At 39.1% G+C, this 27,580-nt stretch overlaps 1 protein-coding gene across 1 annotated transcript; it reads right to left on the bottom strand.

Moving 5' to 3' along the window:
* Nucleotides 1–508: 508 nt before the first annotated feature.
* Zc3h15 (zinc finger CCCH-type containing 15) lies at nt 509–19,841 on the bottom strand. Its single transcript, XM_052182798.1, has 10 exons — nt 19,617–19,841; nt 11,747–11,848; nt 8,571–8,682; nt 7,392–7,544; nt 6,924–7,015; nt 4,775–4,957; nt 3,868–4,014; nt 3,624–3,725; nt 3,126–3,249; nt 509–1,314 (listed from the first exon to the last, which is right to left on the bottom strand). Exons 1-10 carry the CDS (start codon nt 19,689–19,691, stop codon nt 1,124–1,126), a joined length of 1,281 nt encoding a protein of 426 aa, XP_052038758.1. The 5' UTR covers nt 19,692–19,841; the 3' UTR covers nt 509–1,123.
* Between the last annotated feature and the right edge of the window lie 7,739 nt (nt 19,842–27,580).

The raw sequence follows: 27,580 nt of genomic DNA, 5'->3' as shown, positions 1-27,580 counted from the left end.
AATGGTGTACTCATATGCATAAGATAAATAAATCTTAAAAAAAAAAAGGTGTGGACCGGCAATCCTTGGATACTTAACCCCACAAAACCACAATACCATAGCAATTAAAGTTATCTAGTACTAACCTTAAAATGTACTATTACTCTAAATTTTCAAGAGATATCAAACCTCAGCCGTCCCTGAGCTCCAAATTTCATGAATTTATTTACCTTCTTTTAAATAGAGTCATCAAACTTTATGTAATGTTGATTCCAAGGAATTAAATGTAGGAGTCATTTAATTAGGTTGATGATCTAGCAATTTGGAATTAGTATAATAGTACTTAAGTCTTGTTGGAAATGAAAAATAACAATTTTTACTACTGTCAGTACTCTAATACCACAAAATCCATTTAAATTTTTGCCTTTTGTGCCTATAGCAAATGTAAACAATATTTAACTAAAACACACAGCTAGGAATGTTAAGAAACCTTTCACAGAAAACTTAAAAAAAAAAAAAAGGCCCGTAGTTGGATTGGATGTATGATGGTTTTATTTACAACTTTATTGGCAAAAAAGGGGAGAACTTCAAACAGCTTTAATATAGGGCACTGCAGCTGACCCTGTCGGGTTGACAAGTCCCATTCTCAGTGTCCACCCAATTGTCCACAAATGTACAATACTGAATCTGCATATGCAGTTTCCTTTATCAAGTACAGTGCTCACCTTTCAGCAGTCTCTAAAACATATAAATACAAAGGAAAGGAAACCACTCATTAAAAACTGCATCAAACCCAAGTATTTTAAGTGTGAATTTGTTGTTCCTGGAAATTACACATGCCCAATGAAAACCAAAAGCTGGAAAAGCGGTTACACTTCCTACATGAGTGGACAGTTACAACAACAATCATCTTCTGTAATGACCATTTTTAATTTATCACCAACTACTCTGAACTTACTATGAGATGTAGTCAAAGTCAGAAGAGAAGACGCAGGGATAGTATTCCGTTTGTGGAGGACAGAATCCCTCCAGAATCATCATGGGGAAAGAAACATCCTGTTGATTCTAGGTGGCCAAACAGTTAATGTCATCAATCTTAGTTCACGTTGATCGTATTGAGCTGACCTAATTTTCCTCCTTGTTGTCATTCTTCTAAATCAAGGGTGTTCAATTCTTCTTCTAGTTCATCCAGATCTTCACCTGTGAACAGGTTTTCATCAACAGGAACAGCATCGATAGATCCATTCTCCTGTCCTCCCCCTCCGCTGTCCTCGTCCAAATCACTTCTTTCACCATTTTCAGCCAGACCTCCAGAAGCTTCACTTAATTTGTTCTCTAAAACAACAACAACAACAACAACAGAAACAAAAACCCGAGATCAGTAAGGTCTAGAAATAGAAGACATCGCCACATTAGCAACTGAACTTTGTTTCCTGAAATTCAAGCAGCAAGGGCAGGTCTTTTTTGAGCTTGTACCAATTATCTGTGTCAGCTATGAATTCTGCTTTTGTAGGTATTTGTGAGCAAGATGAAATTTTCCTAACTCTCTGTTCTTTACATGACTTAGTAACTTGGTTCTCAAACAGTCAATGCCCACATACATTTTGTTAGATTAACTAGGCACAAAATTGTCAGTAGCATGTCTATACCAGTTACGTGGCTTTTGGTTTAACAGAGCGCACTAATTGTGACGTTCTGAGAATGGGGGCTGAATATTTAGGAGTGGAGGCCTGGGGTCTGGTCTCTAGCAATACACATGTATGGAAGACCCTAGTGGTATGCAGCTTTGGCATACCAAAGATGCTATGTCAACTTATATACTTTAATAATAGAAATCTGGTTTATTAGTCTTTTCTATCCCAGCCTCTGCCTTATCAGTAATCCTCTGTGCTTTTCTTTTATGGTACATATCCTTACTGTAGTATTTAAACCCCATACTCAAGGGACAATTAGATACAAACTCTAATAAATCTTTATGTCCATTAGTCCCTGGAAAGTCCTCCCACACTAAATTTCCTACTAAACCATTACTTACACTACCATGTCTTGTTGCCGTTTCCTCCCATCGTTTTTTTTTTACTATCCCCCCTTTCTGTGACACACACATTCCTATTTCCCACATCCTAAAGCCCCTTCCCTATGAGCGCACTGCTTCAGTTAGCCTATACTCACTCATCCCTCATTCTACTACACTATTCCATAGCACTACACTGCTGTGCTAAAACAGGCACCTTATTCCAGTAACCCTGTGCCTAACTGCAGCTAATAGATTACTTGCAATTATATTCTTATTGTGACACTAATGCTTCTTTCTTTTTCAATGAAGTGCTTGCAGTGTTTTGTAAGTGCTTCCTTTTGTCTGTCCTATAACCCTAGTATGTGCACTGAATTTCAGATTGTTTTTATGCACTGATTGACCAAGCTCATCCATTCTGACACTAGTGCAGATGGCTTTCACCTTGCTTTTGTATATAAATAGTCATACAGAATTCAAATATTTTTTTTTGAAGATTTACTTATTTATTATATATAAGTACAATGTAGCTGTCTTCAAACACTCCAGAAAGGGTGTCAGATCTCATTATGGATGGTTGTGAGCCACCATGTGGTTGCTGGGATTTGAACTCGGGACCTTTGAAAGAGCAGTCAGTGCTCTTAACTGCTGAGCCATCTCTCCAGGCCCCCCCCTCTCCCCTCTCCCCCCGTCATACAGAATTTTTTTTTAAAGATTTATTCATTTATTTAATGGATATGAGTACACTGTAGCAGTACAGATAATTGTGAGCCATCACGTGGTTGCTGGGAATTGAACTCAGGACCCCTGCTTGCTCCGGCCCAAAGATTTACTTATTATTATATGTAAGTACACTGTAGCTGTCTTCAGACACACCAGAGGGGGTGTCAGATCTCATTATAGATGATTGTGAACCACCATGTGGTTGCTGGGATTTGAACTCAGGACCTTCGGAAGAGTAGTCAGTGCTCTTAACTGCTGAGCCATCTCTCCAATCCTCCACTACCTTCTATATTTAGCCAAATGTTTATTATTTCCAGTCTGGAACTTATAAATATCAATTTTCCCAAGCTGGTTTAGGACCCTCTAAATAGTTTCCTAGTTTTTTAGAATTCTGGAAATGTATACTTACCATCTCTATCTGATGCATATGTACTGAATCTTTCAACACTGGCCACAGTGATACCTGTCTCTTCTACATCTCTTGGGATGTACAGGCTTATATCTATGTCATTTACACCCATAGAATCATCAACCTTTAAAAATACAGAGAACGCAATGTTGTTACAGATACGTTTCCTCAATTCACTTTTAACCTTAACATATTTTCTTCAGGAAACAAAATTATTATCAATACCACATAAAAACAAATGATCACTCATTTTTCTCCCCTTTAAATTTTTAGAAGAAAAAAAAATTTGATGTTTTTTGCAGAACAAATTTTAAATAAACAAAAAGGTTATTTTAAAGGGATTAAAAATTTTTTTTAAACATCTACTGCACATAGCACTAAACTCATGTGCCATGTACTGTCCTAAGTTCTACAAAGAAAGCAACCCTACTGATCTCAAATTCACTCTGAGAACACCTGGGTTAAGAATTATTTTATTGAGTCAAAACTTCCTCTTACCTCATCACCACCTGTTCCCTGAATGTAACGCGTATCATCTGCCTCCTCGTCATCATCGTTGACCAGCTCAGGACGAAATTCAAATACTTCACGACCACTGATCTATTAAGGCACACAAATATCTCAGGGGAATGCTAGCATTCATTTTAGACATACTGCATAGACTAAAGAAAGACTGAATCTTGAATTTTAAAAACCATAAGATAAAATAACAAAGGATCATTGGTGTGAATCTGGCACATACCACCAGTGCTTTCCCTGCTTTGAAATCAGCTTTCCGCCTCTCCATATCTTGTTCAAGTTTATCAATCTTTTCTTGTCTTTTCCTTTTCTTCCACGCAAGAAAAGATTCTAGAGTGATTTTGGTAACATTTGGACCTAGGGCAGAACGCTGCAAAGGTAAGAGATTTAAGGTCACTTAAAGTTGTGTAACAGTATTTTTCTTTTACTGTAGGTAACTGTGTCCCTATGAACCTAAAACAGTACACAGACTAAATTATTGCACTTGCTTTCTGGCAAAGTGAAAGATAACTTGGCAGCGAGATAAACAAGTACCCCCCCCCCCCCATCACTTCAAGGTAAATCTCTTAAGCAGAAAAGTTTGTCATGAAAAACTTTGTAAAAGTAACAGATTTAAAAATCATCACATTACATCCACGTTTCATTTGTGTATTTAGATCATATTTGACTCTAATGTCCACTCTTACTATCCTCAATGTCACGAACTCAGACAAATCACTGCTCTGCTAAACGAGAGAAGAGCAGCTGCATAAGCTCTCGTCACACTACCTCTCTAACTAGATAGATCAAATCTAAGACCAAAACCTACAGGGGTTTCCTTCCACACACATACAGTATGTTACAAAGAAAAAGGAACACCAAGTAAATAAGCATTTTAAATAACCACACAGCAGGAAAACAACAGTAACTAGCACTTAAAAAAATAAACCCCGTATGATCTTACAGTTAAAGTATGTTTCGCTAATGTATATGGTAAAAATTACACTTAATCTACACAATCTACATACAGTAACTTTACAAAATGGGCATATTATTTTCCCTTTCATAACATGCTATTGCCCCCAAGTGGTAAATATTAGAATTTACAAATATAATTAAAAATAGCCTTTAAAAGAAAAGATGCTTGTTACCTCTCTTTCAATTAGATCTTCTAATGAGATTTCATCTTCTTTCTCTTCTTTCTTTTTGTCTTTCTTTAGTACAAATCCAGGAGGAAGTGCATGGCGATACATGCAATTGTCCCCACCTCCAGGACACACCCAAAACCAGCCATACTTGTTATTTTCAATAGCTTCAAGAAAATGTCTGCACACCTATAGAGACAGAATTATTTAGAAATGCAGTGTAAATCTATCTCACTTAAGCACATGGAACAAGTAACAGTACTCACATCCTGAGGTTAACCACTTATGTACCCGTAAACCTATACACAAAAATGTTTGAAAATGCTTCCAATACAAAGGCCCAGTGGCTCATTCTTGTAATTTCAGCTCTCAGGAGGCAAAAAGCACTGTTGAAGAGTTCAAAGCCAGTCTGGGCTACAGTGTGAGACTCCATGCCAAACAAATCAAAACAAATCAAAACACTAGGGGCTTGAGAGATGGCTCAGTGGTTAATGTCAGGAGGCTAGAACTCTGGCTCCAGGAGATCTGCCTTGGTCTCTGGCCTCTATAGACACATGTGTTCATGTATACATAACACACACACACACACAAACACACACACAAATTTATTAAAATCATACCACATGTGTTCATGTATACATAACACACACACACACACACACACACACACACACACACAAATTTATTAAAATCATACCACAAAGTACAACAGCAAAATTCCCAAACCTTAACCCTGGATATAATAATTTACAGTTAGTTTCAGTTAGTCTTTTAAAAATAAATCTAGCTCATTGTTTAACCTCTAATATGGCAAGCAAAAATGAAGAAAAACTAAGACAAACCAAAGAAAACCTCCTATGCAATTATGACATCAACCCTAATAGGATTACTTGACTATGCAGGCAACTCTGTACATGAGTCATAAGGATATAAGGTCCAGGCCGGAGAGATGGCTCAGCAGTTAAGAGCACTAACTGCTTTTCCAGAGGTCCTGAATTCAATTCCCAGCAACCACATGGTGGCTCACAACCATCTGTAATGTGATCTGATGCCCTCTTCTGGTGTGTCTGAGGACAGCTACAGTGTACTCATATAAATAAAATAAATCTTTAAAAAAAAAAAAAAAGCCAGCAGTGGTGGCACACACCTTTAATCCCAGCACTTGAGGCAGAGGCAGGTAGATTTCTGAGTTCGAGGCCAGCCTGGTCTACAGAGTGAGTTCCAGGACAGCCAGGGCTACACAGTGAAACCCTGTTTTTTTGTTTTTTTGTTTTTTTTTGGAGGGGGGGCGGGGAGCAGGATATAAGGTCCAAAAGGAACACAATACAAAAGTAGTGATCCTTCAAGCACAAATGTGTTCAAAGTGCAACTACGCTAGTCAGGCAATAACCTTTACACCTTAAAAAACAAACAAACAAACAAACAAACAAACAAACAACAAAACCCTAACAAATCCAGTCTCACCCCCCCCCAAAAAAACAAAATAAAACTCAAGGAATATTTATGAACCAAATGTCTAAGTCTTATAGTAGAGCAGACCTCACTAGAATGTGTACTCAGATACAGATATATGGATGTTGAGTACAGAAGCTGAGAAAAAAAATCTGAATTTTTAAAGGCAGATTTCCCAGAACATTCGAGATGCCACCTACTGAAGCCCTCATTTTTTAACTCATATGTAAAAATATTTTGAGCTAGTAATTAAAAAAAGTCTACAGTATTAAAATAAACAGTTCATTAAGTGGACTGGCCTATTTCCATCACACCCAAGAAGATTCTTATCTAAGTATACTGTACTCATCCTGCTTTTCTGAGACAGAGTTTATACTTGTAGCCTGGGCCTGCATCAAACTTGCAGTTGGCCTATTGGGATTTAGGAATATGCTACCATGTCCAGTTCTGCTCACCCATAGTTGAGGAAGTAGAATCACTCCAGAAAATTGCACTAAGAGACTACAGTCACTCAGTTTTTAGACCACTTTTGTTACAAAATCTAATTAAAACCCCAAAACTAAAGCAGGATGTATTTTCGCTTATATTGATGAAATGCGATTTTTCTAATCCTCAGCAATCCAGTACAAAACATCAATACCTTGCCACATAATTCTCCCTAATAATAAACGCCACAGCAACTCAATTCAAGAAAAGGACATACTATTTGAGTTTTTGGTTTTTTCTTTTCCGCCTCACCGTGCTTCTTGTTTACTACTTCTTCCAGCTTTTTCTCATCCCAATTATCCATAGTATCTAAATAAAGACACAACAAGCAGGTTTATCTCCTCCTCCAATGTTATAGGCCTCTGACACGCAGATACACTCCACTGTAATATTCATAATGTAACAATTATCTCTGAAGCAGCAAAGACAGGCATACATGGTATTACCAAATTATCAACCCAAGCTTCCAGGGCAGCTTAGATAAATGAGATGGCAGCACAGGAGGGAGGGAAGAGACAGACAAATCAGAACTGAATTACTGTATTCTAAGCACCATTTATTTAAATTTTTGTTCTTTGCAAACAATACTATTATTAGTAATACTGTACTAATATGTTACTATATCTTAGTAAGAAACCAAAAGAAAAAGAGACATTTTTAAACTTAAGAAAAGGTTAAGAAATACCTTTTTCAAGTTCTTCATCTCTTGCATCAATGTAAACACTTCGTTTTTCACATTTTCTCTCCAAAGTGAGGTCATGAGAGAACTTACATTTATCTCCTTTAGTACACTGTCCCTGTTTGAAGAATGCACACACCACAGATTTGGGATCTGCGCCTGTATCAAATGGGAAGTAACATTTATATTACAGGCAGGTAACCCATGGTCAAGACCCCCTTCCTGATGCAGGGTATTGGCTATTATTCTTCCATGTCCCACACCATCTTTCTTATAAGAAATTCTTATAAGAATTACAATCATTCCTGAATGATAAGGCATAGCTTGGATCTGGGCTATAATTACTTTTGCCTAGCTTATTATTTTTCTATTTACTAATGTTCTAGAAAATATAATTTAAAGCTATTTGGTTAGAGAGTTCTTTAAAGTTTTTTTTTCCATTTTTTTTAATTGATATATTTTTTATTTACATTTTAAATGATTTCCCCCTTTCTGGGTCCCCACTCCCCGCAAGTCCCCTTTAAAGTTTTTTACATAGCATTTTATATCTATTTGTTTTTCTTTTATTCTTATCAAGCTAAATGGCTGAGGTAGAAAATGAAACAAAGGTTATTCTATAGCCTCTTGGCTGTGGAGTCAGCAAGACAGGAGGCAGAGAAAAACATAATGGAAGAACACTGCCACAACTATGTATGTGATTTATAGTTTATGAAACCACAGCTTTGTCTTGGCTCCCGAAGACACCCCCCAACCAAACACAGGTATAAAATTTCAAAAACAATCAAATTGTTTTTATTTTTCTAAGATAAGGTCTTGCTGTTTAGCTTTGGCTGCTTTGAACTCACATAGATCTGCCTGCCTCTACCTCCTGAGTGCTGGTACTAAAAAGCACATATTACCACACTAGACACACATCAAATAAAAGCCTTAAATATAAAAGATTTATTTGTTCTGTATGTGTGAATGCCTGCCTGCCTGCATGTGTACCATATGTGCACTTGGTGACTGAGTAGCCAGAGCATTGGATCCTCTGGAGCTGGGGTTATGAATGACTGTGAGCCACTGGCTAGGGGTGCTGGAAACTGAGACCAGGCCCTAAGAGCAAGAGCTCCAGCTCCTCACAGATCAAATCTGAAACACAAATTATATGTAATAAAAATAGTACTTCTGGTATTTAAATTTTACCTTTGCTTATCTTTTGTGCAGCAACTACAGGTTTGAACAACTCATTTAGTTCTTGTAGTTCTTTCTTCTTGTCATCTTTCTTCAATTTCTTTTCAGCTTCACTTTGTGCTACCTACATTTCCAAGTTAAAAATATAAATCTGATCGCAAACTGTTTCCACTATCCAGTAATTACTAACATAAAAACATCTGCATATTTATATGTGTACATTCCTTAACATTAAGTGGCTTACATATTAGGTATTATAGTTAAACTATTAAAATTGATAAGCCTTGTATCAAATAATTTTTTATCTTATAATTAGGTATCATACTTAATTAAAGCACATTCAAAAGCTCATGTCAACAAGCATTTTATTAAACACTTATCCTTGGCATTTAACAAACAGTTCTCAATTGAAGTTATTTTTTCAAAAGAAATAAACCTATGCTCCAGGAATATATGGGTGCATTTTGACATTAATGAAAATATCCTGACACAATAACGGCTAGTAACCAACACAAACTACACTGCCCTTTGTTGAAATACACTTAATTTTGTCGGTGTAGTAGATAATACAGATAGAATACACTCATAGTTCTAGGTAACATGTTTTACATACCTAATACAATTACATACCTAATATTATTAATTCATTTGTATTCATCTAAACATTTATAATTCAGCCTGCATATGAGAAGAGAGAATACATGATTCTTATTATTAAAGGAAGTTCAGAATATAGGGAGACAGACATACAACTATAAGCAAGATATGACAAGTTTAGACTTTACCAGTAGGGGATAAAACTCTGACTTAGGGGTTACAGGTAAGTAATCAGATCAGGTTTCAGTCTGTAAACATAGAGTGGCAACTCTGAGGAGGATACACTAGCAATCTGAGAAGAAAGGCATGTTGTCTCCTGCATTATAGGTAGGAAAGCACTAGTGTTTGAAACAGGTATTAGTACAAGAGAAGAGCATTTTAGGAGCAGAACTACAGGACTTTGGCCATAACCAAGAGAAGAAAGAAGCCTGGGATTAGCACACACAGTAAGTGCTGCTCAAAAAGACTGGGACTACAGGAGGAACAGGTTCCAGGGCAGGAGGTGGAGATGAGCTCAGTTTTGGACATAGCAGCATGAAATGCTTACAGAGCATCTGGGTGGAGCTATTCAAAGGCAGCTGCAACGGACATGATACTAAATCCACTGCAACTAGATGGGGTCTAGTCTGAGATAAAACAAACTCAAGAAACAGAGGCTCAAAAAACAGCAGGAAGAAAAAAAAATCAGTAAGAAGAAAATATTCTCAGAAAGGATAAAGACAAAGCGTACGTGAGAGAAGAATGAACAGATGCTAAAATTAGGACATCCCAAGCTCTGACTTAACTATACAGGGGGAAGAGTTTAAACAAAAGCAAACTATTACCCTTTCTTCTAAATAAAAGTAGCCTTTGTTGATTAGGCTCATCTCATATGTACCTTATTGAAGAATATACCACAGGCCCATAAACCACTTGAAATATTTACAGTTAGAAATCAATTGGAAAGAGGCTGGGGAGATAAGATGGCTCAGTGGTTCAGGATTTGAACCCTTGTTCTCTAGAAAAGCAGAGGAATCCTACAAGAGAGAACCGCCCTTCCACTGTACAATAAAACTACTATCAGTGAACAATTTAAAGTCAGGTAACAAGAAAGATAGGATTCAACACAAATCTAGCTGTCTCCAAGGCTTAGCATACAGTTATTCCCTGGTACCTGTGCACTGTGATTCTATGAACTCTTCTTGATGTCCAAATCCATGGTAGGTCAGTACAATTGAGTATTACTTACAATATCTAATACAATTCAGACTGTAACTCATTATGCTGTATTGCTTAGGGAACAACTGTTTTAAAAACTCTATACTTATTCAGTACAAACATGATCAGCTTATTAGATCTAATTACACCAGCAACAACATACCTTCTCTTTAAAAAAGCATAACATTTTTGAACCTTAGTTATTTTAGTTAGCACTTTGAGAGAACACTAGTTTTTGGCTCTAAGAAAGAACTGTGATGCAAGAAGGAAAGAGACTCTGATTTGGAGACGGAATGAAGAAGAGAAATGGATTCTAGATAAGAGATTAATAACTTCATAGATATATTATGCTGATATTCTTAAGATTAAAATCTGTAGTTAGAAATATACTTGAAAACTTTTCTATGTTCAAGGAGTATTGCCAAGAATTAAGGAAAAGAGAAATTTAAAAAGGAAGTATTTAAAAAAGTTCTTCTGTGTTAAACCTTATGGGATGAAAGGTCTGAAGAATCTGAAGTAAAGAGGCTATAGTTACCAACTCTTATGTAAGGACTACCATCTAAGAAAAACAATGCTACATGGTGCAGCTAATAGCATATACTTCTAGGTCAGTCCCTATTTAAAAAGTCTGTGTGGTAATGGCATGGACAATAAATAAGAACAGAGTGTGTCCAGAAAAGGCCCTAATATGTCAGTAGTTATATTCCAGTTCAGTGGTGAAATGATGTTGGACTAATATGCCACTTCAGATTGCACATGAGAAGTGAGGAAAACAATAGAAATAGTAAGAAGTCTTAGTATATCTAGTATACACAGGAAATGAAAATGTGAACTATTAGTCCACAAAATGTGTTCAAATGTTTTAAAATTAGAAGTTCAGGGTCAAAGAGATGGCTTAGTGAATAAAGGTATTTCCTGTCAACTCTGAAGAACTCAGTGGAAAGAGAGAACCAACTCTTGAGAAGGTTGTCCTCTGACTTACAGACATTGTGGTGCATTAGCATATGCACACCATGCACAAAATTAAATAAATAAAACAAGTTGTTAGTTCATTAGATCTAGAAAGAGAAATCTGTAGATAATGTAGACAAGGGAAATAAAAGTACAAGGGTACTTCTTGTGGAAGTAGTCTAGTGTTAAAAAGCTGGAAACAGGGATTATGTCTGAAAAATGAAATAAAATAACATGTGTACTACAATACAGTATGCAATTATTTAAAAAAATAAGTTATATCAAAATAGCTTGGAGAACTGTCTGAGAGGTACTGCTGTGTAAGACTGAAGGTTAAAATGTAAAAAGTTTAGAGCAGGATAATATTGCTTCAAAACATACTTAATCTGTGATAAGTGCTCTATTACATTTCTATCAGACTATACAGCAATTTAAATTATTACCTGACGTGGATTCTGCTGACCAAATTTCACTTGATGAGTGACGGCCTTAATAAATTTCTGTTGCTTTGCTCCTTTCTTATTCTTTAGTCCAAAAGTTTTGTCCTAAATGAAAAATAACATAGACAAATCTTAGCAAATTAATATTACTATCTTTCCGAAGATATGTAAAAATTACTTTTTATTGATTAAAAAGTCTTTTTTTAAAGTAAGATTTTTATTTTATGTGTATGCATGTTTTGTCTGCATTGTCTGTGTAAGGCCTATGGAGGCCAGAAAAGGGTGCTGGGAATCAAACCTGGGTTATTTCCAAGTGTAGCCAGTACTCTTAAATGCTAAGCCATCTGTAATGGCTATTCCTGGTTGTCAACTTGACTGTATCTGGAATGAAATACAATCCAGAATTGGAGGGCTCACCTGTGATCCAGATCTTGAGGCTGGAAGACACAAGTTTGTTTGGTTTTTTTTCAAGACAGGGTTTCTCTGTATAGCCTTAGCTGTCCAGGAACTCACACTGTAGACCAGGCTGGCCTCCAACTCAGAACTCTACCTGCCTCTGCAATCCCAAGTACTGGGATTAAAGGAATGTGCCACCACTGCCTGGCTTAACACACAAGTTTCTAACCTGGATCTTGGCATGGAGATCTTGAGGCATAGTGACGATGAAAAAGCCCAGGCAAGGTAGTACATGCCTTTAATCCCAGGAGATTAAGGCAAGGAGATCTGAGTTCAAGGTCAGCATGGGAGACAAGAAGTCCCAGATCAAGGCATGGTGGTATACACCTTTAATCTGGGTAACACTTTCTGTTGGAGACCTATGTAAGGAGGAAGACTTTGCTCTTCTTCACCGCCTGTATTTACTTGCCAGCACATCTGTTGGAATCTATTAGCCCTGTGGGACTGAGCAACAAATAGATCCTTGGACTTCCCATTCAGAGCTATCCATTGTTGAGAGCTGGACTATAGAGTGTAAACCATAACAACAAATTCCCTGACTATACAGAGACAATCCATAAGTTCTGGGCCTCTAGAGAATTCTAATACACCATCTAACTCCAGAACTCGACTTTTTCTTTTGCAATGTTCATAGTAGAACTGAGAGCAAAGTGCGTATGATGTAATCCCTCTACTACTGAGCTGAATGCCAAATCCTAGATTCTTAGTCTTCAACTACAAGATATCTTATAACCTTTAGCATAGGAGATATATACTTTCAAAACTCAATTGATCCCAGGATGTACTTTTTAAGTGTACGCTGGAAGATGAGGTACTGCTGCTGGACTGACTTTGCAGAATACTGTACAAGGATGGCCACAAACTTATGGGCTAGTTTCTAAGACAATAAAATAAACTTAACTGGAGAGCAGTATTTTAGTTAAATTTGAGGTTTTATTAGTTTATTGGAAGCTAAATTATAGAGATTCACATTTTGTGGTCAGCACTATGGTGATCCTTGGCTCTCTACCTCATATTTGATAAGTATGTTGAACAAATGACCTTAGAAGGAATTTCAGATAGATAAGGATGTGTATACACAGTTTTAGGGGCTGTAATGACTTGAATGGCATCCCTTGAAAACTTATATCTAACAAACTTTAAGTGTGACTTTATTTGGAAACAAGTCTTTGTGGATATAATGGTTAAATAAGGTCATATTGAGAAAAAGGCAATGTGAAGACAGCAGAGGATTAACACAAACATGAGTTAAGGAATACCAAAATTTGCTAGATGACATAAGAAACTAGGAAGAAGCCAAGGACTTTCTTTCCCCATGGCCTTTAGAATGGGAACACCATGACTGGGTTGACACTTAGACTTCAAATGTCTATCTTCCAGAATGGTGAAAAATAATATTCCTGGTAATAGTTTCTAGGTAATTTGTTATAGCAACCCAAAGAAACCAACACAGTGGGATCTGCCCTAGCATGAATGGGTGACACTGCTTTCTGAAATCTACTTCATTTATTTAGTTTCATTTCTCTGCAAGGATCTGGCTAGGGGATTAATAAGCCAAGACTGTAGGACAGGGAAAGAGAACAGGTAGTGGACGGTTATCTTTTAGATTATTGCTTAGATCCTTTTGTGGCCACTCCCAGGCCCATTTTGGTTTATTTCTTTTTGGGGTGGGGTGGCTACAGTAGGATGAGGTGGAGGGCAGGTCTTACTATGTAACCCAGGATAGCCTTGACATAATTCTCTTGCCGAGGTTCCCTGAGTGTTTGAATTATAATAAGCATGTGCCACATGACACCAGTTTCAGTCTCCCATTTTAACCATTTCTCCCAGAGCCCCTGTGTCTAGTGCTTGAGAATACCTCCCATCTCTCTAGTGAGTATACACAACCATTTGTTGTGGTAGAGTTGTCTTACAGAATGGGAGTGGGTATTAACTATTAGTCATTCTAACATCTTTAATCAAGTTTTCAGCCTCTTACTTTCTGCACTATGTAGTATCTTCCAGCAGTGTTTTCCAGAATTCTACAGAGCAAGTTTACTTCGCAACAGAGAGCACTCAGTCCTGCCTGCTGCTCCAAACCACTTTCCAACTCAGCCATGAGCTGCCAACCTTAACATGTAGTTCAACATTCAGATAGCTCCAAATCTCAGAACAAAATTTGTACTATTCCTTCTCATTCTCTTGCTTATAAATAAATGGTTTCACATGAGGCAAGTTTTGAACGAAACTTGAGATCCTCTGAAAAGCATTTAGTCTGAAATAATAAAAACTATCAAAAGAACTATCTGAAACCATGCGACCCAACATAATCTTTATAGCATCTTAAACTTAATACTATATTTCAATGTTTTTTAACAGTAAGAAGCTCAAAGACATTTTGATTCTAAAAGGTTACTCCTCTACTGGTAAATACTGCTTCATTCATTATCATTTAATAACTTCTGCTTTACTTATCTAAATGTCTGCCTTAGGTTTTTAATTGGTTTTTTTGGGGGGGGGGGAGCAGCAGGGTTGCTCTATGTAGCCTTGGCAGTCCTCTGTCTGTAGACCAGGCTGGTCTTTAACTCAAAAGTTCCGATTGCCCCTGCCTCCCAAACGCTGGGATTAAAGGCATGCACCACCACTGCCAGGCCTGCCTCATGTTTTAGTATCTCAGCATGTCATAAAAAATTATATATGCATATTCTAAAGCTTATGAATATGAAAAAGGAAACACATTTATAAGCTGAAATTGTCCGTATCAAGCTTTTTATGAATGACATTCCCTGTTTGTACAAAAGCTTAATATTCTAGCCAATTTCCAGGTAAAATGGTCAAGGTTCACGTGTCAGATGGGAGGGGTACTACCAAGTATGAAATGCTCTACATTTTCTGTACAGTAATGGGCTACAGGAGTGAAAAAGGAGACTCAAGGTAAAACAAGATGACCAAAGTACAACAGCATCTATAAATACTTTGCCCTATATGCAAATACAGAGAAGCAGTAAACCGTGACTAAACAAGATCAGGTAGATAAGGACACAGGAAGATTTAAACAAGGAAAAAAGGTGCAGAGGCTGCACATGGGGGCCTGGCAGCGGAGAGCAGAGCATTCCCAAAGGCAGTTTCTAGAAGAGGTATACAATTCCAGCTCTGGAAAGGGAACCAACGAACAAAACCACAGTAAGTTCTGAGGTTTAAGCTCACAGCTTTAGCATGTTACCAACTAGTTTCTCTCAATTGTAAGCACAGAAACTTTGACATGTTTCCAAGTTCTATTTAAGAATATAACCTCAAGAAACTGAGCTGGGTAACTGTGCCATAGAACCACAACTTTCTGAATTAGAAGAGTTACAACAGTGAGACACTATACAAAGTGGCTGAGAGCAAAGACTTGGGGCCTTACTTGTTGGGTTTAAATCCTGGCTTCCTGCTTGTCAGCTCAGTATCCCTGAACAATTTAATCTTTGTTCCTGTTATCTCAGCTGCATAAAAGGTACTAATACTTATCCGAGACAAATAAAGTAGCTATGCATCATTTATACATGGCTCTTCCCTTGTCACAATAATGAGAAAATGTCTAGCTGAATACCTGTCAACTAAAAAATGACCTTTGGATCATATTTGATCTAAGCAAATATGACCTCTGGATCATATTTGATCCCACCACCAAAGCCTATGTTTTTTTCAAAGTAGTTCAGATGAGAATGGTTTACCAAAAGCACCCCCCTCCACACACACATACACATGAATCCTAAGCTGGCCTTAAACTGAATATGTAGCTGAAGAGGACCTTGAACTTCTTATTTCCTTGCTTCTATCTCCAAAGTGCTAGAATTACAGAAACATCACCATAGCCACCCAGTTCCTGTGGTCCTATAGAGTAACATGGAGCTTCATGTGTGCTAGGCAACCATTCTAACTGAGCTACACCCCCAGTCACAAAGTCTTCTAAAAAACATTCTGAAATAACACCAGTACATCTTAAAGGTAGGATGCTTTACAGCCTAAATTATCAATAAAGCCTTTCTCTGGGCTTGGGAAAAACCTTTACCTAAAAGTTGGCACAGATTTAGGAGTGGGAAAGTATTAGGTAGGAAAGGGAGGTTTCAGTGAAATCCGAATTACAAAATAATTGAATGTGTAAGGTTTCAAAAGTTACAGGGAAAAAAGGGCATATTTATTTCAGAGGATGAATTCAGAAGCTGAATGAAAAGGAGTTCAGAAGAGGCTGTAAGAAAGGGACTGCTTCCCATACCCAATTGTAGCCTTAACAACGCTGACCTCTCCTCTGACCTTTAAGCAATCCTACTCCCTTTACAGGCCAGCTTCCCCTCCTTCAAGGTGTTAAAAACGAAGCAGGAAAAAGCCAACACTGATGTTCTAAGGTAAGTGGGTTTTATTTTTTGAGATCCTAGGGTAGGCAGAAGCTGACACCATAATAACTCAGTGGTTGCCTCTGAATACACAACCTAATATATTTTGTTGGCTATTTATGAAACATACTTTGCAAGTATTTAGCTTCAAGCAATTAACTGTGTACCTCAGAAGAAATTCAGCAGCAACTAACAGCTTCCTTGTACTCTTTACAATCCTGGGTCCTGTCCACATCAGTCTAGATCACTATTCTTCAGAGCTGCGTGTCCCCAGAGCACATATATTTTTAATCTGCTTGCGCAAAATCCAAACACATCCCCAACCCAAGTAAAGAATTATACTTTTTAAGACAGGGTTTTGTACTGCACCCAAGGTTGACTTGGACTTCACTATGTAGTCTATGCTGGTCTTAAACTTGAAATTCTTGTACCTCAGCTGGGATTAAAGGTTCTGCCTAGTCTAAGATCAGAATTTCTGTTGCTCAAAATTGATCTCAAAGTATTATTCTGTCTGTAAGTAAACAAATGTTATATACTGTCTGAGAACATATGTGAATGGAGAATAAAACCTGAACTTTACAACACTATGTGATACATTCATTTCAAGAAAAAAATACATATTCATAGTGAATTCATGATATCCCAGACAACTTAAAAGAAACACACAGTAATTTTTTGTTGTTATTTTATATGAAATTCAACTAAGAAGCCACTAATAACTCACTGCATAGCTTCAAAAATTGTCAAGACATGCTAGGGTTTTAGAGAAATTATAAACTAAACCAAACTAGGCTTAATTCTATTATTCATGTATAGGATAAATTTAATCAGTACTTTTTGTTCTTTAAAAAGCATCTATCTTTTTTTGTTTTGCTTTTTTGAAACATAGCTTGCTGTCCAGGAACTTGCTTTGCAGACCAGGCTTACCTAGATATCTACCTGCCTCTGCCTCCCCAGTAGGATTCAAGGAATGTGCCAACCTGCCCAGCATTAATGAATGTATCTTTGGAGATGTCTACATTAATGAAGGCTCAAGTTGAGTTCTCTTCAAAAACAAAAATATACCAACTACTAAACAAACAAACCCTTCTTGATCAGTGGTAGAATGTACCCCCTAGAATGTGACGCCTTGGGTACAACACCCAGAAGACCAACAAAATCTTGTTAGATGATGAAGGAAGGCAAAATATATGCATGATTTTTAGGGTTAATAGACTATTATAAATAACTTTAATTTTGCTGTTGTTTTTTCCGAGACAGGGCTTCTAAACTTACTCTGTAGATTAGCTGCCCTTAAATTCAGAGATCTGCCTGCCTCTGCCTCCTGAGTGACCTTCACCACCACTACCAGGTGACAAAAATTACGGAAACAAACAAAAAACCTTTAGTCTTATTAATTAAAAGTGGTTACAGGTCCAGGTTTCCTGAAATGTATTCTATGTTTTGTAACATTTATTTCTGAATGGAAGTTTACTGTTTTGTGGTTTATGTTTATTCAATCTCAATAGTCTATAAGTAAAAAGATATTTCTGAATGTCCTCTGTTGGCACAACACTGAATTGCCACCAGATTATTATTCCCAGAGATTTAAGTCTCCCAAATCCTGATTTCTTTTTCTTCTTCAGATGTAAAGGTGACAATTATTTTGCTTTCATTTGTTTTTCCTGAGACAAGAGGTTCTCTGTGTGCCCTGGCCATTCTGTACAGCAGGCTGCCGTAGAACTCACGAGAATCATCTGCTGAAATTAAAGGCACACACCAGCACTGCTTGGCAGTTGTTTTGCTTCCAAAGGTTTGGCTATGGCATTTCTACTTCAGGACTACAACAGCCAGTAAATTCTTAGATGTCTTCGCATTAATTTTATTTAAATTAAAGCCAACTTTATATACAATCTGACAGAAGTTCTCATTAGAGTTGTATATGGGAACCCTGGGGAGTCTCACTGCTATCTTTCAAGGCTGTACCAATCAAATGTTGAAAAACCGATCATAAGCAAACATCTCTTTTTTTTTTTTTGTGATTTGATTTTTCAAGACAGGGTTTCTCTGTATCGCTCTGGCTGTCCTGGAACTCACTCTGTAGACCAGGCTGGCCTCAAACTCAGAAATCCGCCTGCCTCTGCCTCCCAGAGTGCTGGGATTACAGGCGTGCGCCACCACCGCCCGGCAAACATCTCATTTCGAAACACTGAAGCATTCATTCTGGCATTTTAATAAGAACGACCCTACTAAAGGCTACTTTTTATTCAGATGTTATACAGTAAAATAGTCATAGCTTCTTCCAACTACATCCAAGTCTAAGAGGTACCATTTATTTTTAAATATGAGACGGATTAGTATGGAATAAACATCTTTACCGAATGTGAAATTTCATTTTCCATCTTAAGGAAACTCATGTATATAATCGTTGTAGCCCTGCTGAGGAACATTTAAGAATATCAATACCTTGCCTAACTCACTGAATGCCCACAAGTTCAATGCACTAAAAGACGCTCCTGCGTGCGTGCCTGTAGGTAAATTGGGAGGTTCCAACTTAACACAGGCACTGTGACAGAGCCTACACGTTTAATTCAGACTACACATACGAACGAAGCATTAAGTACAAGACCGCTGGGCCAGGCTTTTCGGGAAACCTCTGCTCTTGACCTGAAAGTTTCCAGATGGACCAAACAACAAACGAAAAGACAAGTAACAGTCTGCTGGCTCTGGAAAATGAACAGTGCTACCTCTCACGGCCTGATAAAGAAAAAAAAACAAGGCATTAGGTCTGCCAGGAGGGGCCTTCCAGCACGACGCTCAGCTTGTTTCTTCAGGCACAGCCCTAGGAACCGCAGCGACTCGTGAGCATTCAAAGGCCGGGCCAGGGGTCACTGGGAGGCCGAGTGGGCGCGTGGGTGGAGACGCGGCGGGCGCGGGGGCGCAGCGGCCTCACGACAGCGATGAGGGGCAGCGAACGCCCCTAGAGCCGGGGCCCTCCCGGCCGGGCGCCGACACGTGGCCCCGGGAGCGGCGCTCCGCAGCCGGGCGAGCCCCAGCCCGGTGCGGAGGGGGAGGGTACGCACCTCGATGATCTTCTCCTTCTTCTTCTGCTCCGCCTTCTTGCTGCCCCCGGCCTGAGCCTGTTTCTTGGGGGGCATCGCGGAGGCGGGGGCGCCGGGCCGACTGCGACGCAGATGGCTACCGTCGGGGCGTCCGGCAGCTCGGCGGGAGCAGGAAGACCCAGCCGCCGCCGCAGCGCACGGAAAGCGACTCGCTCATTCGCCGCCCGGATGTGGCCTTTGCGACAGGACGGCGCCGCAGTGCATTGTGGGGCGCGAGGAGAGACGCCCGGAAGTAGAGCTGCGCGTGCGCTCCGGCTGCGCCGAGCCAGGAGGGGGCGTGGATGAGACGTGGGAACTGGAAAAGGCTGAGCGAGCGACGCCTTCTTTTAGGGGCGCTTGCGACGTGCTCGGCTTCATCCTTCTCTGGCACAGCGAGTGTAAAGAAATAAAGTTTCATTTGGAGATCGTCAGACGTGGAGTCCTAGTGGGTGGAACCCTTATTTTCTCTTGAAGTCCTGTACTAATTTTAGTGGCACGCCTTAACGATTCCGGGAAAAAAACAAAAAAACCAAACACTATTTTACTATGTCAAAGTAGCCCAACAGTATGGGTTAAGCCCAATTTAAGGTTAGTTTAAGTGCTTGGTAAATTCCGTAACGATTTTTTTACACGATTTCATTCATTACATCTACACGAGTGCTTAACTATTAGAACTTTCTGAGATGAATCGCTAAATTTAAAGTCCTAGACAAGAATTTTAGCCTGGATAGTCTTGCTTCGGGGCTTGTGTTTATATTGTAGACTAATCTAAAAGTATGGCTTTTGATACACAAATGAATCTACTAATATATAACCAAATACTGACTTTAAAAAAAAATACACAATGAAAGGCTGTTCTTTTGCATGGTTACTGTTTTATCTACATTGATTAGCAGAAGAATCATCCTTCCAGAGAAGAGAGTTACTAGTTTTTCAACAAATTCATAAGGAGACAACTGCTACTTTGGGCAGGTGGTGGCACAACCCTAATGCCACCATGGGGGAGTGGACAGTGGAGGAGGCTTGTTCATCTGGTGGCAACTGAAGCAAAGAGAGACACTTAGGGGCAGGGCACCCAACATTCCTTTCAAGGGCTTTCCCCAGTGACCTGACTTCCCTTCACTCTTTATGGGTCCACTCCCCCAGGAGTGTCACCTAACCTAACAGGGACCTTTGTGGGACTCTGTGACAGTTTACTCTTCTGTATTATTTATTCTTCCGAAGTTGATTAAGACTTCCTATAATACTAGAATGTAGTAATTTTAATTTCCTCCTTTTTAGTGATTCATTTAATGTCTCTAATTAAATGCCTCTAATTAATTAAATGAAGGATTTTTATGGTAATCATAAATATGGGAAAGTTGTAAACAATCTAGAATCTCACAGTTAAATCTGAAGAATATTATCTCTTGTTTTTCTTGGCTTCTATCTAAACCTATCTCATGCTAATGCTAACTGAATTGTGTTTCCAAAACTCACAACCTCTACTACTTCAGAATGTAACTACATTTGGAGACAAGGGCATAAAAAGGAAATAAGTTAAAATGAGACTTTCGGTGCAGACCCTAATCCAATCTGAATGGAGTCCTTATAAAAAAGGAATAATTGAGTTTAACATTTTTTCAGGACAGGGTTTCCTTAAGTTGTTTACATTGGTCTTGAACTTCTAGCCTGAGCTGGCTTTGAATTTGCTGTCCTCCCAATGAGCCTCCCAAAAAGCTGGAATTGCAGATTTGTGTTATGAGCTCTGGTATAAGAGAGAATCTGTGTTGTGCACAGAAGCAAGAAAGACCACATGAAGACATAGCTGGAAGGTGGCTCTCTGGGTCAAGAAGAGGCCGTAGAAGGAAGCAAACACAGGGACAGGAGAGGCAAGCAAGCCAAAGCTGTGAGTTTAACTTTCAGTATCATACAAACCAAGCATGGTAGTACAAGCCAGTGATCTCAGCACCTGGGAAGAAAGAGAGAAGAGTCAGCAGTTTATGGTCGTCTTTGGCCTCACTGAGTTCAAGGCCAGCTTGGGTTACATAGTACCTTACTCTGTGCATATAGCCTCCATCTTGTTTAAGTACCAGAACTCTAGTACTCTATTATGGAAACCCTAGCAAAGTAATACTCTGGTAAGGGTTAGGACTAGAGTGTAGATATTGCTATTGTGGTGAGCAGAAGCTATTTTATTCTAATTCTTTTGATAAAAATAAGACTAACTTAACTGACCATGTAAATTGCTGACTCATCTCCTGAGTTGAGATGGTACCTATTTGAAGTGTTTTTATTTAAATATTTAATGCTTCAAATCCTCTGACATTCAGACAGTCTCCTTCAAGACATTTTCCCCTCCAAAATAAACTATGACAAAAGACTTGCCAGTAGAGCATGTAAAATCTCTTTTAACCTGTCAGTTTGAATTTCTGTACTGTAACCCTTCACCGCAACCTACACTGACATAACATTTTCTTAAGTGGATAATTTATCTGTTTCTATTTGAAATACTTCTTGCTACCATTATAAGAGCTATTATGGCATTTGTCAAGAAATCGAGATGTACAGTTTCCAAATATTTTTTTGCTTCACTGAAGCCTAAACCATTTTTCATGATCCCCATCAATCATGTCCGTTCCCTAGTAATAGCTTTCTGATGTGTTCCCATGTCCTCTTGTAGTTAGTGCTAGGAGCTGCACTTTCCCTAGCACAGGAGTGAATGGTTTTCAGCTTCTGTCACTTCAATTGATACTCCTCATCTGAGGCCAGCTTTTCCTATTTTCCACCTTCATGTACTACCATGTCTCATGCGTAGAGCTTTTTCAAGGTCTTACATACATGATCGTACAAAGAAAGAAAAGTAAAGAAAAAAGTCTCTATTCCATTGAGGTGCCATAACTAGAAGTGTTAATGGACTATTTTTTTTTTCAACCTCCAAATTTAGTCAAATCATAGCCACACCCCTCCTCCCTCAGTTCTGGGTAGAATTGGAGGCTTCCCAAATGGTGAACAAGTGGCGTCTCGTGAGGCACATTGTTCTCCTCTTCTGTATAACTCAGACCTCTGCCTTCAATCTCACGATCTTATTTCAGGGCTACATCTTTTCCTTGGACTATTTTGAGGGGGCTCTTACTTTCTTTATCGTGTTCCAATTTCTTCACCCAGTATTACTCTCAAAGTGAGTCCTCTGAAACAGCTTTGATGGTGTGACCCTCTTACTTAAATCTTTTCTTTCTCTTTTCCCCTCCTTCCCTTCTCCCTCTTGCTCTGGCCCTACTGGCTCCAGCCCCCACTCACTCCGGCCCATAGGCTTTTTATTTGTTTCTCATTAAGGATGGCTATGAGCCACCATGTGGTTGTTGGGATTTGAACTCATGACCTCTGGAGAGCAGTCAGAGCCATCTCACCAGCCCAAATGTTTTCTTTCTAACTAGGTAGGAATGGTTTTATCACAGTTTTATTTTCCCCATAAACTTAAGATTTTTATATTACATTGATGATCATTCTATAGTTACAGTAGTGACAGTCTTACCTCTAGCAGGCATTACTATTTTTCAATACAGTTACTGCCTTAGAAGCTAAATCTAAACCCTATAAGGATTTTTATGGAGTTTATAAATGGCGTAGGATTGGTGATTATATTTTGTTCTTATTTTTCCACAAAACCATGATTAATTACACAAATCAGGTATCTATAAGCATGAGTCAGGGTTTTTTTTAACAAGGAAGAGTTCATATGGAAGATCATATGGTGAGAGCAGCAAGTTAGACTACGGTAAGTAAGACCTTGATGACTGGTAGTACCTACTGCACCTTGTCTCGTAGAGCTCCATAAGTGTGTTTATAAACATGAATGTTGTTGCCTGATGTGGTGGCAACTGACTCTCATCCCAGTCTTTGGGACACAGTGGCAGGAGGATCTGTGAGTTCAAGGCCACCCTGGTCTACATAGTGAGCTCCAGGAGAACCAGTGCTATATAGAAGTACCCTGTCTTAAAACAACAACACCTACAAAAAATCAAACCAAACCAAACCAAACCAAACCAAACCAAACCAAACCAAACCAAACCAAACCAAACCAAACCAAAGAAACAACAACAAAATGAACGATGCTGGGCGAGAGAGATGGTTCAGTTGTTAAAAGCCAGGCTCACATACAAAACATCAAAAATGAACAGGGCTGAGAATTCCTTCCTCACTTGCTCTCTAGTAATATATTTAATTTTATATTTAGTTTTGTTATGGGAGATGAATTTAATAAAAGCCAAGATTGCATGAGCACCCAGACCTTACTGAAGAATTTCCCCATAATCATGTGTTGTGGAATTGTCACAACAAAATACTGAAATGGAGGAAGCTTTTCAGAATGAAGTCTCCATGCTAATGCACACGTTTGTTGGCTCCTTTTCTCCAGTTTTCATGATATTATTATGGGATGTAGATTTGTAGCAGTGTGTGAGGGATTGTGGAAAATGAGAATGGTCAATATATAACAGGTATTAATGTTGCTAAATTATTTGCTTGTAAGTTCTAGGTTTGAATGATACTTAATCCCCATAATGATACTGGTTGTCTCACTGCACCCTTAAATCAGAAGATTGAAAAGAAAAATGGACCAGTGGTCTAAGTGGCACGTGCATTTTACCTGTTAAAATGTAGAAACTGGAGTCTGGAGAGAAGGCTCACTGGTTAAGAGCCTTGACTGCTCTTTGCAAGGTCCTGAGTTCAGTTCCAAGCTACCACATGATGGCTCACAAACATCTGTAATGTGGGCATCAGATCTCTTTATGGATGATGGTTGTGAGCCACCATGTGGGTGCTGGGATTTGAACTCATGACCTTTGGAAGAACAGTCAGTGCTCTTACCCACTGAGCCATCTCTCCAGCCCCAACCATCTGTAATGTGATATGATGCTCTCTTCTGGTGTGTCTTCAGACATACCAGTGCACTCATATACATAAAATAAATACATCTTTAAAGAAAAATGGAAAATGTGGCCTGATAAATGTATTCATATGCTGTTTTAAATGTGTGTGAGTGTGTGTGTGTGTGTGTGTGTGTGTGTGCGCACCTGCAGTGAGAGGAGGGCTTTGTGCCACTTGGCTAGACCTACAGGTAGATGTGAACTGCCCTACATGAGTACTGGAACTACACTCTGGTCTTCTGAAAAAGGAACATGGGCTCCTAACTAGCCATATCTTCACCCCTGTTTTTCATCTTACGCGAATGCTAAGATAGAAAATTTTAAATTGAAACACTCTTTTTTTAATTTTTATTTTATTTTTTTAATTTTTATTTGAATATTCTTTATTTACATTTCAAATGATTTCCCCTTTTCTGGCTCCCCACTCCCCGAAAGTCCCATAAGTCCTCTTCCCTCCCCCTCTTCCCCCATCTACTCCTTCCCACTTCCCTGTTCTGGTATTCCCCTATACTGCTGCACTGAGTCTTTCCAGAACTCAGGGGAAACTCCTCCTGGGGTCACTCCTCCGTTCTTGGACATCATTTAATTTGTGGATTATGTCCTGGGTATTCAAAGTTTCTAGGCTAATATCCACTTATCAGTGGGTACATACCATGATTGATCTTTTCAGACTGGGTTACCTCACTTAGTATGATGTTCTCCAGCTCCATCCGTTTGTCTAAGAATTTCATGAATTCGTTGTTTCTAATGGCTGAATAGTACTCCATTGTGTAAACATACCACATTTTTTGTATTCATTCCTCCGTTGAAGGACACCTGGATTCTTTCTAGCTTCTGGCTACTATATAGGGCTGCTATGAACATAGTGGAGCATGTGTCCTTATTGCATGCCGGGGAATCCTCTGGGTATATGCCCAGGAGTGGTATAGCAGGGTCCTCCGGAAGTGTCATGCCCAGATTTCTGAGGAACTGCCAGACTGATTTCCAAATCACCATCTTGCAATCCCACCAGCAGTGGAGGAGTGTTCCTTTTTCTCCACATCCTCGCCAACACCAGCTGTCTCCTAATTTTTTGACCGTAGCCATTCTGACTGGTGTGAGGTGAAATCTCAGGGTTGTTTTGATTTGCATTTCCCTAATTATTAATGATTTTGAACATTTCTTAAGGTGCTTCTCAGCCATCTGAAGTTCTTCATGTGAAAATTCCTTGTTTAGTTCTGTACCCCACTTTTTAATGGGGTTATTTGGTTCTCTGGGTTCTACCTTCTTGAATTCTTTGTATATAATTCAGTACCTAGTGATGCTTTTCTGCCCCTGCAGGCAGCGAAGATGGCCGTGGGGAGTCACTCCCTCTGCTGCTCTCTATGTAGGACACAGGCCCCACCACTGGCTGGCAGACGAACTGCCTATGTGCTCAGGTCCTGGGTGCAGGCAGACCCCTGGCGGTTTACACCCCCAGAGATCTTAAGTTCAGGACAATACAGTACCTAGTGATGCTTTTTGGCCCCAGCAGGTAGTGAAGATGGCCATGGGGGATTCACTCCCTCTGCTGCTCTCTACGTAGGACCAAATTGAAACACTCTTAAAAGCATTCACTCCATAAAGGTGTCAGACAAATACCATCAGTGTATGAACAATATTGGGGGGTGGGGGGGACAAGAAGTAAAGTGACTTTTCACCTAGGGAAATTAGCTCTTCTGAAAAGGGACTGTTCAAACCGGAAACGAGTTTCCTAAGCAGAGAGTGTTGGATCTTCAGGCAGAGGGAGAAACATGTGCAACACGTATGCAAAGTGCATGGCGATTTCAGGTAATGACAGTGGCTTGCTAACAGAGTGTTGAGACAGTGATTGCAGATGCAGCTAAAACACATTAGGATAGATTTTTTTTTTGTTTTGAGTCTTATATATGACCTTAAAGAGCTTGCGCTTTAAAATGAACTTATTAGCGAGCCATTCAAGGCTTTTATAGAGATCTATGAGCTTAGATCCATATTTTAACCAAGATAAACCTGACAGAAGACAAATGAGACTGGTGAGAGCGTAGACAGAGAGATCAATTTTTATGTTGCTGCTGTAGAGTAGGAGCTGAACGACAGTGGGTTCAGACAGTACTGACTGACATAAGAGGTGCAATTGAGTTATCTCGGACATATAAATAATCAGAATAAATCCATACCACAGGATATGAGAGGCAAGAAGGACAGGTAAGAATTGAGAAGCAGTTTGTGTTTGGATAACAGGGCTGAAGATTTAGGGTGAGAAGGGCTACGGAGGCACTGCGAAAGGGAAATAAGAAATTAGTTTTGGACAGGCTGTGATGGCTTCCTGGTAGAGATGAATGATAGACAGTTGAGAATTTAAATATGAGCTCACAGAGAGAGGCTAGGGTAACAATTAATTTTAGATCCATCCATTATATAGGTGTCAATAGAACTCCTGGGGGTACTGAGATCACTCACACAGGAGGGTGAATATGAAATGAGAGAGCCAAGGTAGGACTCCCGAGTAACAGTAATATTCAGGGTATTGAACATGGAAGGATGCTGGGAGCATGAAGGTCCTTGTGTGCACAGACCTTCAGGGAATCTGAGAATGACAAATACTCAGGATTGTCCTTTCAAAGGGAAGGGCATATAATATGTTTTTCCAGAAGGCTGGGAACTGGAAGTGATTAATGGCTCGGTGATCTGCGATATCTGTTGGACCAGGCCCTATCAAGATCCCCCAACCAGGACTAGAGATACCTAATAACCTAAATGATTCTTACATTATGTGTAAGCTAAGGGCTCCCCCAGGTTCCTCCAACCAGGCCCAGAGATGGCTCATAGCCCAAGTAACCTATCTGTATGACCAAGACCAGGAAACATTCTTCCTTAGGCCCTTAAGCTAGTACAGGTAGCCTATCTCAAGAACCTATCTTCTTAGAAGAAATGACATGTATTTGTTAAGTTTTGATATAATTATCACCTAGTACACCAGGGATTATGTTACACTAGAAAGTTTTTCCAAATTATATGGTGTTTAAATATGCTGGCAAT

Source organism: Apodemus sylvaticus, chromosome 5 (genome assembly GCF_947179515.1).
Source record: "Apodemus sylvaticus chromosome 5, mApoSyl1.1, whole genome shotgun sequence".
NCBI classification, from domain to species: Eukaryota; Metazoa; Chordata; class Mammalia; order Rodentia; family Muridae; genus Apodemus; species Apodemus sylvaticus.
Note: the sequence above shows the minus strand (reverse complement) of the source record. Positions and strands in the feature narration are given on the sequence as shown.